This window comes from Chiloscyllium plagiosum, unplaced genomic scaffold (genome assembly GCF_037043375.1).
Source record: "Chiloscyllium plagiosum isolate Xiang-an unplaced genomic scaffold, Cpla_swu_hap1 HiC_scaffold_16, whole genome shotgun sequence".
Classification (NCBI taxonomy): domain Eukaryota; kingdom Metazoa; phylum Chordata; class Chondrichthyes; order Orectolobiformes; family Hemiscylliidae; genus Chiloscyllium; species Chiloscyllium plagiosum.
In genome coordinates this window covers 35902964-35920380 of record NW_028270154.1, presented here as the reverse complement: position 1 = coordinate 35920380, position 17417 = coordinate 35902964, and the positions used below count along the sequence as shown (strand labels likewise).

General features: G+C 38.9%; 1 protein-coding gene across 1 annotated transcript in view; it reads right to left on the bottom strand.

Annotated features, from left to right (window-relative positions):
• LOC122556597 (pterin-4-alpha-carbinolamine dehydratase 2) overlaps window positions 1–15156 on the bottom strand; it is a 68435-nt gene extending 53279 nt beyond the window's left edge. The window contains exons 1-2 of the mRNA XM_043703474.2: window positions 14826–15156; window positions 10031–10162 (exon numbers count right to left, since the gene is read on the bottom strand). Coding sequence (XP_043559409.1) covers window positions 10031–10162; window positions 14826–14927 — 234 coding nt within the window. The 5' untranslated portion in view covers window positions 14928–15156. The remainder of the gene's footprint in view (window positions 1–10030; window positions 10163–14825) is intronic.
• Window positions 15157–17417: the final 2261 nt, after the last annotated feature.

Below are 17417 nucleotides of genomic sequence, written 5' to 3'. Positions count from 1 at the left end.
TACTAGTGCATGTCTAAGTATCAATTCTCTATTTAGTCCAGGTATTCCATTTTTAAAAAGGATGAAAAACATTTCCAGTAGAGACAAATTTCAAATAAAACTTGAAAACGCATTTTATAGTACATTCTCCGACAGTGTAATTTCAAGCTTCTGGTCAACTTCAAGTTGTTTTAGTTCTTGGAACTGGAATTGGCCATCAACAAGATTATGGCTTAAAACTTCAAGAAAATGTAACTTAGTTTAAGCTAATTAAAATAGACAAGAGCAGTTACAGTAAAACAAAATTATAAAGAGCTCTTGCCTACATGTCAAATTTGGCCTGTGAGCTTCTACAAGCATCAGCCAAAAAAAAAACAACATAGAATGAAAACTCATTGCCTTCAGCTTTGTAATGCATTGAAAATATTGGCAAGGAGAGTAGCAAACAATAAGGGTAAGATGGAATTACGACTTCAAGAAGACACCCAAAATGTATGCAACAGTGTTCTAAATGTCAGAATACTCTATCTGGAAGAGGATTTATCAAAAACTGCAAGGTCTTTTCCAAAACAAATTCAAATCTTTTCAAGTTGTACTGAGAATGGTTAAAATAGTTTATGCCCATATGAAAAAAAAGTTTATCATACTTTTATTATTAGTCTCTATAATTTAACAAAACCCTGATTAACATTAGCAAATTTATTTAGCTTAAGGTGAAGGGTCAAATACCATTCATGTGGGTTACACCTGCAACCAATCATCACCCTGCCTTTGATAATTAGCAAAAGATTCACTTGCCAAGACCACATTTGTCTAAAATGAGAGCCTCGTGGCTTCGTTTCCTTTCATAACATAGACATATTGATACTTTAAGCAATGAACAAGACAAAAAAAATTAACCTGAAAGGTTACAGAATGTTATTTTAAAACCATTCTGAGGTCAGTAATTCAAAAAGCCTTGTTATCTCAACCAGGCAGAGGTGCAACTGAAGATGGACAGCAGACAATTCAATTATGCCAGTACAAATTGGAGTAAAAGTTTTTAAATGGCAATCAGGATAAAAGTCTGCATTCGGAAAACGCAGAGTCAACCGAAGTACCTTTCTGTGGTTAGAAAAGCACAATGCTGTGGATACTGGAAATCTAAAATAAAGAAAATATCGGAGAAACTCAGACCTGGCAGGACCTGTGGAGAATGAAACAAGAGTTAATGTTTTTGAGTGGAAATACTGAAACAGTAACTATTTCCTTTTCCACAGATGCTCCACAGTTGAGTATTCTCTGTGATTGTTTCAGCCTTGGCTGTCCAAGTTAACTCAACACAGACAAAGAAACAAAAACTGTTCTGCTCAAGACTGCACAGTTCAGCACCATACTACACTAGCATGCATCCTTTGCTCAATGGAACAAGTCAGCCTGTTGATGTCTTCAAAGACACATACTGACAGAAAGTGACCAATAGGTAAAGAACATAGATTTAAAGTAAGTGGTAGAAGGATTGGATAGGAGAAGAATTATTTTCACCCAGAGCATGGAAGAAAGTTTTGTAGCTCTCTGCTTGAAATGATAATACATGCAGAAACACTACTGTATCTAAAACATGTTTGGATATGCAAACTGCTGCAAACCCCATGGATTGCAGCAAAATCCAGAGACTGGGATTAGACTGGACAGCTCTTTCACAGCTATCACAGACAATAGGCCAAATAACTCACAGATATACTTCAGCCATGCATCATTTGTTCCAGGTGAGAAGAGTCAGGATGCCTCTGTTCTTTCTCCACTCCCTTAACTTCTTATAAAAAGGATTTGCTTGCTAATTCATTGGATGTTTAACTAGTTTATCACTCTGACTGTAAAGCTTTCCTGCAGTGTTTAAAACAGGAGCAGTACTTCCCATACTCATAACCAAACATAAATAAAAATAATAAGAACACTAACCCTTATGCATCCGATAATTCACAAACATTGCTATAGACATGTAAATTACAAATTGGAAAGATATATTAAGTTGTTTAAAATTCCAGAGTAGAAAAGTCAATCATGTATGGATATGAATGATTTAAATAACGAAAAATTTAAAAACGCTGATGGAATACTTCTACTTGCCTTTCGAATGCTACCCATGACATACAGCTAATAAAAGAAGGCAGAGTTCAAGCTTGCAGGACAGACACTGGGAAAAAGAGAGAGTGCTTCTCCAGTGTCCCTACAAGTTCTATTCCCCGATCTGGAGAAAATATCACCCTCCCTCTCACCTCCTGATTACCCAAAGATTATCACAGCAAACCAATTCCAGATTAATGGTTGGAAGAGTTCCTTTCACAGCCAGGATCCATTGTGTGAAGAAATGGCATCTAAAGGTTTAGAGCTGCCAGAGGAAATGGTGGAGGCTGGAATAATTACAACATTTACAAGGTATCTGAATAGGAAGGGTTTAGAGGCATATTGGCCAGATGCTGTCAAGTGGGACTAGATTAGGTTAGGATATCTAGTCAGCATGGACGAGTTGGACCGAAAGGTCTGTTTCTGTTCTGTATATCTCTATGACTCTGTGACTCTAAAACAGCTGATATTTGGATACCTTATGAGTGGATTAGGGGGTGGAGTTATTTATATTCCTCTAAGGCTATTGTCCTTGATGGATTCTCCTGGACAGCCCGATTTTCGTTAATGGAATTAGAATTTGTAGGCTACAGTTGGTCAAAGGTTCCAGCATAGAGGGAGGGAATGAGTAAGAGTGAATGAATGAATTTTTCAATATAAAACATGGTTTTACCACAGGTCTATAGAAGAGCAGCTCTGCTCCTGAACAATCTTAGCTTTTACAATTTCTCTATCGCCACATATGCAAGGTTGGATTAGACTACATCCATCTCAAATTTCCCCGGCAATTTCAATCTTAAACCAAGAAGCATATTTAATCAAACATGTGCACAAGGTACGTTACCTGTGATTCTAGAACTAAGGTTGTTTATGGGACCCTGAGAATTGTATGCAAGCTTATCTACAAAGAAAAAGGTAACTATACAGGACAAGAATAATTTATTCATATGGAATCATTTTGATAATACATTATATAAATACATCTGTCTTGCCACATATGCAGACAGAGTTTAATTTTTCAAACTCTTAACACATTACTAGAAAGCCAATGCATTCCACAGATGTATCACTTCGGTTTTATTTTCTGGCATGATCAAAATTTAGGAAGGGTTCTACTTCAGTGGCTACATGGATATTTATGATATTCACAGCCATTTCCTGCAAGCCTCAGATATTTATTTCCTATCACAAAATCCTGAAACAATTTGCCATGGGGAATAAAAAATCTAAAGACAGCTAATCCTTTTGAAATTCCCATGCTTGCAAAATGTCTGACTCCCCCTGCAACTGATGGTTTGACCAGTGATGGCGACGTGATATTCTAATGAAAGAACTTGAAGACAAACATTTTTCCTTTCACTCCCTCAGTCTGGCTCCGTTGGTATCACTGTCATTTCTGAGTCACATGGACTGGGCTCAATCACAACACTCAAGTTTGAGATTCCATTCCAGTACCTTTCAGAGGCGATGTGAAACCATGGCCTGTGTTCTTTCTTGGATGGATAAAAAAGATTCCACGGCAGTATTTTAAAGAAGTGCAGAGGAGTTGCCCTCGATGTCCAGAACATTTATTCCTACACTGCAACTGTGAATACACTTCAAAAAGCTCTTTATTGGTTGTAAAATGCTTTGAGATGTCCAAAAGTAAAGCGTTATAAAATGCAAGTGTCTCATTATCAAGCTATGTACAACAGTTATTGTGACGCTAAAGAAAGCCCCAAGGTATTTCAGAAGCTTGCTAACATTAAGAGTCAAATATGAGAAGACCTTTTTTTAAAAAACGTAACACCAGCATATCCTGATTTGTTCACAGATTACCTGCTTTGTCACAAAGAAACTCAATAGATTTGAATTAAAAATGTTGATAGAATAAAACACATTTATAAATCAATCATACCTGATAATAGCAGCAGACTTTTAAAAATTTTTCTTGTTCTGCATATTATTTACTTGGGATTGCATGTTAGTCGACAGTAATGACATTTGAGAAGGAATGTAGCTATTGATAATATCCATGTGGAGACCAAACGCTTTGACAAAGATTTTAGAATTGCAGTGACAGTGAGGATCATGTGGCAAGATTTTAAGTTTTAAGACTTTAACTGTAACAATCAAGTTCAAAAACAACATTGATTAAATCATAACTTTGTCTGTAATTTAAACTTTAGATTACTAAAACTAGTTTTAACTTTTAAAATGAGCAACAATTCCCCTCTATTGTTCCAATTTACTCTGTCTCTTAAATGGGCACTTCAGTCCCTGAGAACTATCTCAGAGATACACTGCTCTGGGTGACTTGCTTCATTTTTCCTTTTCTATCCAGATAATATCTAATCTCTGAACTGATTTTCAAAGTGAGGGTTACCCTGGAGATTCCTCCCTCTGAAGAAACCTAGGTGTATCCTCCACCCCAGTTTAACTCCTCACAATCTAGATATGTTCAACCTGAAAAAATGAGCTCCCCAAAGTAATTTTATCTGGTGAAAAAGACTGCCTAGCTGCCTTTCTCACTCAGATTCCAATAGACTGACACATTTCCATCAGGTTCATTGATATCTTAGAAAGGACTTTAAGGCAACATTACAACATTTTGCCATGCCATTGTCTCAAAGCCCATCACCATAGCACCATCTCCACAGTGAACCACATGGGTCTTGCAGCAAGTTAAGTACGTTAATTATCTATCTTTTAGCCACCCAATTCCATTCTATCATGAAATAAAGAGTTTAGAGTATAACTGTTTCCAAAATCAGATATTCCTCACACCGCCCTGAGATATGGGGACTAAGACATAGGTAGCAGAGATGATTCTGTCAATGTCTACAAGTGTGAACATTTCACACCATTTCCTCAGTAAACTAACTTGCTCCTCACCCCCACTTAACCTTATCAACCAAACTACCCATCTTGTCATCAGGTCGGATTCAGGGCCGGTCACTTTATTCCTCTATTTTACCCTAAATAAAAGAGGTAGGCCCAGGTTCAAATTTAGATTAAAATGATCTCACAGAGCAGTATTACTAAAATGAGGAGGCGGAGTCAAAGCTGCTTATAAATATTCCACTGGATTCTAGAATTGGAGGCGAGAGGTGACAAGCTGTATAAAAGTTACAAATCCCAGCATCTTCCTGTCTGAGGAGCAAGGAGACAGCCAGAGAGATGGCACAGGTATCAGACAGGTTGATAGAGCTAACTTAATGGACTTAGGACATTTATGCAAATCAATTAATCTGACCTAGTCATTCAATTCCTGCAAAATTTAAGACACCATTGTAGTGGTGCGATGGTAGTGTCCCTACCCGTGGACCAGGAAGCCCAGGTTCAATTCCACCTGCTCCAGATGTGTGCAATGACATGTCTGAACAAACTCATTAGAAAAATAGGCGTAATTTTTAAAAAGGCAGAAATATTATTCAAGTATTTTTACCAAATAAGTTTTTCTGCCTCTACCAACCTTTCGGGCAGCAAATTCAATACCACCAATAACAAAAATTCTCAATTCTCTCTACTACAACTGCCAATTACTTTAAAAATATGTCCCTGTATTATTGATCTCTCCTTTCTCTATTAGGTCTTCATAATTTGCACACCGCAATTAGAACTTTGTTGTGCTATGTCACATGGTCAGTGTACCTTTACTAGACACATTCATGATATCACCATTGTACCATCACATGTAACCTGAGGCTATAAAGGTTTCATACACATTTGGCAAGGCGTTGGTCCAGTGGTATCATTACTGGACTGTTAGTCCAGACACCCTGGTAATGTTTCAGGGACCCAGATTCAAATCCCGCCATAGCAGATGGTGAGATTTGACATCAGTACAAGTCTGGAATTAAGAGTCTAATGATGACCATGAAACCAGTGTCGATTGTCGAGAAACCTATCTGGTTAACTAATGTCCTTTCATGTGACTCCAACCCAATAGCAACGTAGTTAACTCTCAACAACCCTCTGGGTTGGGCAACCCTTAGGGATGGTCAATAAATACTGATCTAGCCAGCAATACTCACATCCTGTGAATGAATAAGGAAAGAAAAAACACAATTTTGCCTCAGATCACATGAAGCATGGCACCCTGCTAGAAGCACGGATTCTTCAACACTATGATATTCATACACAGTTTCCTATGTGACTGAGGATTAAAGAAGGACTGTTACATCAAGTAAAACATCCCGTTGGAGGTATACTCATACCACCCTTAGTTTCTGGTATTTTACAGAAATTAACCCTAATCTATCCAAATCTTTGTTCATAGCTATAATATTCAATTCCTGGAAATATTCTCACAATATCTTCTGTGCCCTCTCTAATATGATCACATCCTTCCTGTAATGTGGTAAACAGAACTGTATGAAGTGTGCTATCTCCAGTATGCTGCTGACTTCATTTTTTTCTGCATCAAGATTTACGCAGTTTGGGTCCTGGTTATTGTACTGCATACAACTTTCCACCAGCTTTTTCTTCATGTTATGTGATGCTAGCAACCATCCAATCACCAAAGATCCTCCCCCCCCACCCCCAACCAAGCCAGTTTACAGAGTATATCAGTATCAGTCTTTAAATACATTAAATTTGCAGTCTTAAGTTTTGTTTGCAAGGCTTAATTGTAAAGTAATTTGAAACAGAATCTTTAAAATATCTTCTATTAATCTAATTTTGCCGTAGCTGAGATAAAGACTTGTACAACATGTGTTCCATTTTATTTCATCTACCATAGCTAGGTTAGAAAATAAAACTCAGCAAAACATGCAAGTATGTGTGCTGAATCAGTCTTATTTCTTTCATATGAACATACCATTCAATATTTCGAAAATATGAATGTCTACTGGAGTCATAGAGACGAACAATATGGAAACAGACCGTTCGGTCCAACCCGTCCATGCCAACCAAATATCCCAACCCAATGTAGTCCCGCCTGCCAACACCTGGCCCATATTCCTCCAAACCCTTCCTATTCATAAAACAATCCAAATGCCTTCTAAATGTTGCAGTTGCACCAATTGTTGCCCCTGAGGTCTCTTTTATATCTTTCCCCTCTCACCCTAAACCTATGCCCACTAGTTCTGGACTCCCCAACCCCAGGGAAAAGACTTTGCCTATTTACCCTATCCACGCCTTTCATAATTTTGTAAACCTCTATAAGGTCACCCCTCAGCCTCAGCATCAGGGAAAACAGCCCCAGCCTGTTCAGCCTCTCCCTATAGCTCAAATCCTCCAATCCTGACAACATCCTTGTAAGTCTTTTCTGAACGCTTTCAAGTTTTTTTCCGATAGGAAGGAGACCAGAATTGCACATAATATTCCAACAGTGGCCTAACCAATGCCTTGTCCAGCTGCAACATGACCGCCCAACGCCTGTACCAATACTCTGACCAATAAAGGAAAGCATACCAAATGCTTTCTTCACTATCCTACCTACCTGCGACTCCACTTTCAAGGAGCTATAAACCTACACTCCAAGGTCTCTTTGTTCAGCAACACTCTCTAGGACCTTACCATTAAGCGTATAAGTCCTGCTAAGATTTGCTTTCCCAAAATGCAGCACCTCGCATTTACCTGAGTTAAACTCCATCAGCCACTTCTCGGCCCATTGGCCGATCTGATCAAAATCCTATTGTAATCTGAGGTAACCCTCTTCTCTGTCCACTATACCTCCTATTTTTGTGTCATCTGCAAACTTACTAACTGTACCTCTTATACTCCCATCCAAATCATTTATATAAATAACAAAAAGTAGAGGACCCAGCACTCCACTGGTCATAGGCCTCCAGTCTGAAAAACAACTCTCCACCACCACCCTTTGTCTTCTATATTTGAGCCAGTTCTGTATCCAAATGGATAGTTCTCCCTTTATTCTGTGAGACCTAACCTTGCGAATCAGTCTCCCATGGGGAACCTTGTCAAACGCCTTACTTAAGTACACATAGATCATATCTACGGCTTTGCCCTCATTAATCCTCTTTGTTACTTCTTCAAAAAACTCAATCAAGTTTGTGAGACATGATTTCCCACGCACAAAGCCATGTTGACTATCCCTAATCAGTCCTTGCCTTTCCAAATACATGTACATCCTGTCCCTCAGGATTCCCTCCAACAACTTGCCCACTACTAACGTCAGGCTCACTGGTCTATAGTTCCCTGGCTTGACCTTACTACCCTTCTTAAACAGTGGCACCACGTTAGCCAACGTCTAGTCTTCCGGCACCTCACCTGTGACTATCGATGATACAAATCTCTCAGCAAGAGGCCCAGCAATCACTTCTCTGGCTTCCCACAGAGTTCTAGGGTACACCTGATGAGGTCCTGGGGATTTATCCATCTTTATGCGTTTCAAGACATCCAGCACTTCCTCCTCTGGAATATGAATATTTTGCAAGGTGTCACCATCTATTTCCCTACAGTCTATATCTTCCATATCCTTTTCCACAGTAAATACTGATGCAAAATATTTCCATCTGTGAAGAGATATGAATGACCCCAGTTTTATCCAATAACCCCACCAACCTTTTTAGCCGGAGATTTTAATGTTTTGTCTTTCGATTATAGACTATTTATTAGGTGCAGAATTGTTGAGATAAAGATAAAGTATCACCTTTACTCCTGGTATATACGTGAAGATATGTCTTAAATGCAAAAGGAATATCAAAGGGCAGTTCAATTATATAGGACCAACATCCTGGAAATGTCTTTCTGCAATACTGTAAAAAGGTGTATATTTCCATGAACAGCCAAGTTACATTCAGTTTAACAGTATGTGCTACTGCAGCTAGTACCAATTCCAGGAACAAGAAATATCTGATAACATTCAAGGGCATATATTTAAGGTGAGAAGCGCAAGACTCAAAGAAGACCTGAGGGGCAATATTTTCAAAGAGGGTGGTGTATATATATATATATATGGAATGAGTTTCCAGAGGAGGTCATAAAGATGAGTGCAATTACAACATTTAAAGACATTTAGACATGTACATGGATAGGAAAGGTTTAGAAAGATATGGGCCAAACACGGGCAAATGGGACTTGTTCAGTTTAGGAAACCTGGTTAACATGGACAAGTTGGACAAGGGACCTGTTTCCATGCTGTATGATTCTATGTCCCATTCTGAATGACATTGATAATTAGAGCCAAATTTGATACTTGATCATATACGCCACATATGCCATTAAGACTTTGAAACACAAATAATTAATAAAGTTCACAAGAAACAGAGGTAAGAAACCTTTTTTAAAATCTAACTTTGCTTGAAGCTACAAACAATTCAGTCAGTTAAAGATCCACTGGCAAACTCAACCCTCCAATAACTTGCCTAATCTGAGCAGAAAAAAAAACTTAAGTTTCCTCTAATGACTCCAAATGAGCGGAGTTCAATCTTTCCTTTTGCTGCAGACTCCTATGTTCAAACAGGAATGAAGAGTACAACTAGGTGCATTTCTTCCCATCATCACAGAATACTGCAGCTGGATGTAACACACGTTGAGATTAGCCAATAAGGCAAGATGCATGGAGCTCATCAGCCAACAGCAACCACTAATACAAATGAGAGAAGATTTTCATTCCATTGGTTTTAGTTAATTTTAAATCCAAAAGCTGGAGGTTCTCCATTGTATAAAGCTTCTCAGCTACAAAGAACCTTTAGGCTGATTTTCCAATAAGTTTTACCACAAATAAAAATCTCAAATCACCTGTTTTCAGACTTAATTTTTCACTGTAATTATCAGAATGAATTTCAATCTCACATTCTTTCGATACAAGACATTATTCATTTCATTCTAGTGACTACTGAATGATTCACTCAAAGCTGTTCAGAGAGACTTGAAGCTGCTCATCAAACCCAAATAATAAAATTCTGTTCTTTTTCCCTCTGGCAGAAATTCAATGTTTGTTGAGAAGATTACAGTTAAGCCATGCTAACTATTTTACATTACAAAAATACTGTACCTGGTTAAAATTCTTGAAAGAAAATTCTTTAAAAAGGGCATCCCGGTCTTCAACTTGCCCCCATCCAGCTGCTTTTAATTCTGGAAGAAGTTGTTCCCTTTCCTCTGGAGTTAACCACTGGGACTGTGAAGCCTAAAAGAACGTCAAGCACAAGGTATTATGAGCATTGCCTACTTCGTTAAGTTTACAGTAATTTATAAAACAAAATGGCAAATGTTGTAATAGTAATTTATAAAGATATAAATAAGAATGTTTAGTAACATTAAGGATTGTGTATAATGAAAAAGAAAAAACATAAAATGACATTCCATTTGAACCTTAATGCCATGTTACCTTCTTTGACATGACAAGGCAATGGTTTCTCCACATTAGGCTTGAGAAGGAACTAAAGTTTCACACTGCCAACACTGCAATTAATTAAAATGTTCACCCATTGCAAGTATCTGTGCGAAAATAAAGTGAAAACAATTCATCACAGTCCGGTTATATCTGGAGGGAAGAGAGGAACCAAACATGTATGCCTCAGCTGAGCAATGGAGAAGAAGCATTGGTGAAGGATTGAGATCAACTGTTTCAGAAGCTGGATTATAGTCAAGGTAATCAAAGAGGAAAACAACATTACAGTTACAAGGGTTGCCAATGGTATTTTAGACTGCAGCCATTTCAATGCAGTGACAAAATCCTGCTGAAGGATAATTAAACAAGAAATTGCAGGAAAGATGGGCACAACTTTGGAGGAAAAGCGCAGCAGGTCAGGCAGCATCCAATGAGCAGGAGAATCGACGTTTCGGGCATGAGCCCTTCTTCAGGAATGGCTCATGCCCGAAATGTCGATTCTCCTGCTCCTTGGATGCTGCCTGACCTGCTGCGCTTTTCCAGCAACACATTTTCAGCTCTGATCTCCAGTATCTGCAGTCCTCATTTTCTCCACAACTTCGGAGGAGACAACTTATTCAACTACTTTAGAAAGGAAAATAAGTTAATGTGCAAATCATAAAGGGGTCAACTTTTATTAAAAAGGAGAGCAGAAATGACAACACAATGCCCAAGGAGATGGTCTAGCTTACAAAGTTAGCGTGCATTCAGATATTTTACACTTATTAAAACTGTGAATTCACAAACTTTTAACAGTTAAATAAGGTTATGAATCATTTTTTGCAGATCATGGACACATTTGACAGAGCATGTAAATGATTCAGCAATAAAAGCCTTTGCTCTGCTGCATTATCTTAAAATCACCACAAGATGGCATAATCTTAAACAGAATTCAACTAACAAACTTGCAGCTCAATAATCCAGCAGTTTCAGGATCGCCAGACCATGGGAGATCAAGTGTCCAATACAGTACCCTGAGCTCCTGGCCTGTGCCATCCTCCAAAAACATCCCATGGAATGTAGGCATCACTGGCTGGGCCAACAATTATAGCCCATTCCTAACTGCCTCTCTCAATGCCCTGCAATAAACACTTAGCCAACAAACAATGGTCACATCAGAAGTACTGTGGGAGCCGGATCACAGATGGGTACTGGATAAAACAGAAGTTCAAACTGTAAAATTGACTTCTGAACCTAGAACTGCCTGTAAGTGATAGCTTCACACCTTCAAAATCAAGTGGACTCAAAATTTTGATTCTTTTGAAATCACAATGCATCACAGGATGCTAAATTTTCACAAATATGTTCATTATTGGGTTTCAATATGATGTTGTCTTTTCATCTTAATTACTGAGGTGGCCAAATAAAGCTTAATACAGAAGAAAGTGAAGAAAAAAACAGGTCAGGTAGCATCTGAGGAGCAGGAGAATTGACGCTTCGGGCAAGAGCCATTCATCAGAAAGCTTAATACAGTCAAGTGTAAAGTGTTCAATGGTCATTGATTAACTGCAATGTCTTAATCCAATTTCAAATGCATCTAGTTATCATGAAAGTAGTGGATTTGTGAAAGATAGAACCTGGGGTTCAAACTATGAGAAGCAAAATCGTATATTCCATCTCAGGGTGTAAAAATCCCTTAGGATTTATTGTTTTATGGAATTGGTTCTTCCCAGATAGTCCTGTATCTTTAAGACATGTCATATGATATATATAGAGAGAGATATCCACTCTGTGTAATCGCAATAAAAAAACAGATATAGGCCATTCAGTCCCTCAGGCCTGCTCCACCATTTAATAAAATTGCCATTGATCTGATTATAACCTCAATCCACATTCCCTGAAATTAACCCCCAACTCTGCAATCCTGCCTGCTCACCAAGAATCCACCCATCTCAGCCTTAGAAACCTTGAAAGGCTCTATTTTCACAGCCTTTTCAGGAAGGGAGTTCACAACACACACCAAAAGAATGAAACTTGCCTCATTTCCATTGTAAACGGTCACCCATGTTAGATTCAATATATTCAGCAGTCAGTTAATATTTTCAATTAGTCAGATGCATGTATGTAACATACACTAACATCAGTAAGCACAGAACTCAGATTACATGTGCAAGTTTGAGAGTTGCTAAACAAATAGACCTTGGAGTGCAGGGTCATAGTTCCTTGAAAGCGGAGTTGCAGGTAGATATGATAGTGAAGGTGTTTAGAATGCTTTCTTTTATTGGTCAGAGCACTGAGTATAGGAGTTGAGAGGTCATGTTGTGGCTGTACAGGACTTTGGTTAGGCCACTTTTGTAATATTGTGTGCAATTCTAGACTCCCCCCTATAGGAAGGAGGTTGTGAAACTTGAAAGAGTTCAGAAAAGATCTACAAAGGATGCTGCCAAGGTTGGAGGGTTTGAGCTCTAGGAAAAGGCTGAATAGACTAGGGCTGTTTTCCCTTGGAGCGTCAGAGGCTGAGGGGTAACCTTACAGAAGTTTATAAAATCATGAAGGGCATGGAAAAAGTAAATAGGCAAGGTCTTTTCCCTGGGTTGGGAGAGTCCAAAACTAGCGGGCAAAGGCTTAGGGGCAAGCTTTAAAAGGGACCTACGGGCCAACTTTTTCAAGCAGAGGGCGGTGCATATATGAAATGAGCTGCCAGAGGAAGTGGTGGAGGCTGGTACAATTACAACATTAAAAAGGATAGGTACATGAATAGGAAGGGTTTGGAGGGATATGGCAAAGTACTGGTAAATGGGACTAGATTAGTTTAGGACATCTGGTCGGCATGGACGAGTTGGACCAAAGAGTCTGTTTTCATGCTATACACTATGACTCTATATTTTAGCTGTTTAAATAGCTCATATTATTAGTAAACTTCAAGACACCTGTCTGAGCAGGAACCAACTCTTTGTAGTATATGTTATGCAGACTAACACATGGAAAACCGTAAAGTGCATCAGGCATCTCCCTCCAAAAGGGCAAGGCAGTAGGGTTTAATTAACTCCTGAAGTACCACTCCATGTGTGTGAGGTAAAGTGAGAAAGCTCACTTCCATAAACTACTCTCAACAATCTATCCAAACAATTAGAGATTAAAGCTAATACTGATCAATCAGGAGTAAGAAGGGTAATAATTTGGATAATTATGTGGGAGCCTAAGCATTGTTCCAGACCAAGAATGAACAAAACTTGATTCTGCACCCAATCAGATTTACTCCTTTTGAAATGGGAAAGATGACATTCATTTAGAGTACACTGTACCTTTTGTGTTGTAGCTTTTCAGGGTTAACAGCTTATTAATTCTGCAATCTACAGGTCACTCATCTGTATGTTTCTTTGAATTATTCTATGTATTTTACTTTCCATTTAAAATAGAGCATTCTTTATTTTTTGTCAAATAATAATATTTTTATACTTAAATATTTAAGTTCAGTGCAACATTGGACAATAAATGCCATCAATTCTCATTTGTAAGTAAGTTTAAAAGCATAGTCTGGAATTAATAGCAAGAGTACAAGTTTGTGACAGGGCTGAAGATAATGACTTTATTCACACATGCTTGGATATCAGACAGTCCAGAAATACAGTAAGAGTGGAATGGGGGAGGACAGGCAATGAAGAGATAGTATAGTTAAACATCATCCGAATCAGCCAAAGATACTGTAAGACTACAGATGCTGTAGCAAAGCAAATCACATATGGAAGGAAGGAAGGAAGGAAGAAGAATAGATTCTCAAAAGGACTCAAAAGGATAGGTTGCAGTAGGAGAAAACAAAACAATTATTGAAAATAATTTGCCTATGAAAAGACAGGCAAGAGTGGAACAACTAGAAAGCAGAAGAAGAGGTCCCTTGGAGAAAAACGCTGTGGTTGATTGTGTCCAAGGGAGGTCAAGGAGGCTCCACAGTCATAGAGAATAGTAACTTCTCTGTGCATCAGTTTACACAAAAAAAACCACAGCATCACAGCCAAGGTTGACCCATCCTAACGTCGTGTTGCATTTCGATCAGCCATCCCAGCAAAGACTAGGAACGGCAGAGTTGTTGTGCACAGAAGTACTGAAACTAATTGTAGACTTCCCTGGCGTTATGATGGCCCGGGTCAGTTCATTCAGCAGTGACTGGCTTGCAAAGCGTTTGAAGTTCTGGCCAAGTTAGTGTCTGTAGTATTAAACTGACAGCTGCCAGTTGAATACCATCAAGTTATCTACAGCCCACATGCAAAAAAATATTGAAAACAAAAGCCAAGGATGCAAAAGAAAAGTTCCTTCACCCGTGAAAATGTAATCTATATTAAACCAGATTCACAGGGACTTCTCTACAAGACTATCCGAGGCCCTCGTTTTCTCTAAAGGCACTGACGATAGCGGAATGCTGCGTCCGCACTCCCACAGTGAGTGCAACATTGAACACAATGTGCATCAGTCCGGTACGTACCATTTTTGAAGACAGTCTAAGGGAAGCAGCACTAGAGTGCACGGAAAGGAGACTATGCAGCACTCTGGGCCCCGCCGTATGGCTGAACATTAACCAGCTCATCGCTCTCCTAATAACCCACGGCCTCCCCCTGCGTTCTGCCTTCACCGAGCAAAGTCCCCAGTCACGGACGGGACGTTCAATTTCCTTCTCGAAAAATACGTAAAATAAAAACAGTCATTAGTTACCAATGGTATAAAATAAGATTCGTTTTTTTTAAAGAGATCGGGTTGATTTCAAAGACGTTATATCGTTTCCTCGTCCCTCTAGAGGGAGCAAGTTGCGCATTATGTCCTTTCGCTTAGACCTGGGCTGGAATGATTAACCATATGATCCCACCTCTCAACAACACCAGAACGGCCGCCACCTTTCACCACACCAAGAGAAACACGGGCTACCGGGTCAGCTTTTAAGTATGACTCGAAATGTGTACAACTTTAATAAGCCAGCGTTAACCAAGATACCAACTATGATATATTATTTAGTTGTGGCCTTCATGTTTTAATTTACAAGTAAACAGCGCTGAACAGAAACCCCGAATTAATATTCCCTTTCTGAACCTCAATTTACCAAAGCCAATACCTCTGAGCCAGAGGCCTTGGTTCAAGTCCTACCTGTTCCAGAGGTGTGCAATAATATCTCTAAACAGGTGGATTAGGAAAATGTGTTTCATTTCTCTTTCCGTCTGGTTGGGATCATCTAACTGGACACAATCCAAAGTTGCAGTCCATATAACAACATATAAAACATTTCAACCAATATGTCATGGAGGGCAGCACTTTCTGAAAAAAATGTCAAGCTTTTCTAAATGTTGTGTTATACTGCTGCAATGGAAGAAAAGGAATCAATAGCCTTTTTGGGTCATTCTCCCCATTTACATGGTGGACTGACCAGTATTAGTTGAGAGTATTTCTCCTGGAATCTGCATTAGGATTGCTGTTATTTCTTATTTGCGTCACAAATTTGTTTTCAATTTGCAAATTCAATCCAGATCTATCTTATTTGCAGCTAATACTAAATGAAGAGAATCACCAGAAGCAAAAGAGCCAGTTCATAGAGTGTCGACAGAAAACATTCTTCTTACTGGTAATCTTTCGACTCGGGAGACAATTAAGTGGTCAACATTGCCTAATGTGGCTCATGATTCCCACTGCACATGAATGTCTACTTGCTGCAGGGGAAGAGAGTGTATTGAGATGGTGTCAGATTGATTGGCCTATCTCCACTAAGCCCTTTTCTTAGCCAGCTGAGCTTCAGCTTTACCTGCCTGTATCAATGTCAGTGGCAACATCTGCCATAAAACCTAAGAAACAGGAACTGAGAAGGCTGTTCAGCTCCTTGAGTCTGCTCTACCATTCAATAGTATCATGGCTAATTCCACATCCACTCTCCTGCCCTTTCCCCATAACCTTTGATTCCCCAACTGATAAAGAATCTGTCTCAGCTTTAAATATATACCAGCACTCTACCTCTACAGCTCTATGTGGCAAGGAGTTCCAATGACTCATAACCTTCTGAGAGAAGAAATTCCTCCTCATCTCAGTATTAAATCAGCACCCCTTTATTCTGAGACTATGCCCTTTGGTCCTAGACTGTTCCATGAAGGGAAACATGCTCTAAGCATTTACCCTGCCAAGTCCCTTACAAATCCTATATGTTTTACGGTGATCATCCCTCATTCTTCAAAACTCCAGAGAGTAGAGTCCCAACCTGTTTAACCTTTACTCATAAGACAATCCCCTCATATTAGCGATCATCCTAGGAAACCTTCTATGAACTGTCTCCAATGAAACAATATCTTTCCTTAAATAAGGAGACCAAAACTGCTCACTTTTTACAGATGCAGGAAGATTTCCTGCTCTTAAACTCCAACCCTCTTGAAATAAGAGCCAACATCCCATTAATGTTCCTGAATATCTGTTGTATCTGCTGCTCATTTTCTGTGTTTCATGCACACCTACCCACAAATCCGTTTGAGTTGCAGCTTTCTGTAGATTTTCTCTATTTAAATACTATTTTGTTCTTTTGTCCTCCCAACTTCACATTTTCCCACATTATACTCCATTTGCCAACTTTTTGCCCAGTTACTTAACCTATCAATTCCTCCCTGTAAACTGTATGTATCCTCTCTGAGCATGCCTTTCCATCAATTTTTGTGTGGTTTGCAAATTTGGCTAAAGTACATTCACTTCTTTCCTCCAAGTAATTAATATACATTGTGAATAACTGCAGTCTCAGCACTGATCCCTGTGAAACCCCACTAGACATGAGTTGCCAATCTGAAAATGAATCCTTGATCTCCGTTCATTGTTTTCTGCCCATGAGTCAATTCCCTATCTATACCAATATACTACCTCCAATACCATGGCCTCCCATGACTTAAACTTTGTTAAATTTTTAATTCATTTTGATTTATTATTGTCACATACCTAGGTATAGTGAAAAGTTTTGTTTTGCATGCAGTATTGGCAGATCATACCATACAAAATACATTATGGTAATAGAATAGAGCAAAGAATACAATATATTGGCTGCAGAGAAGGTGCACAAAGA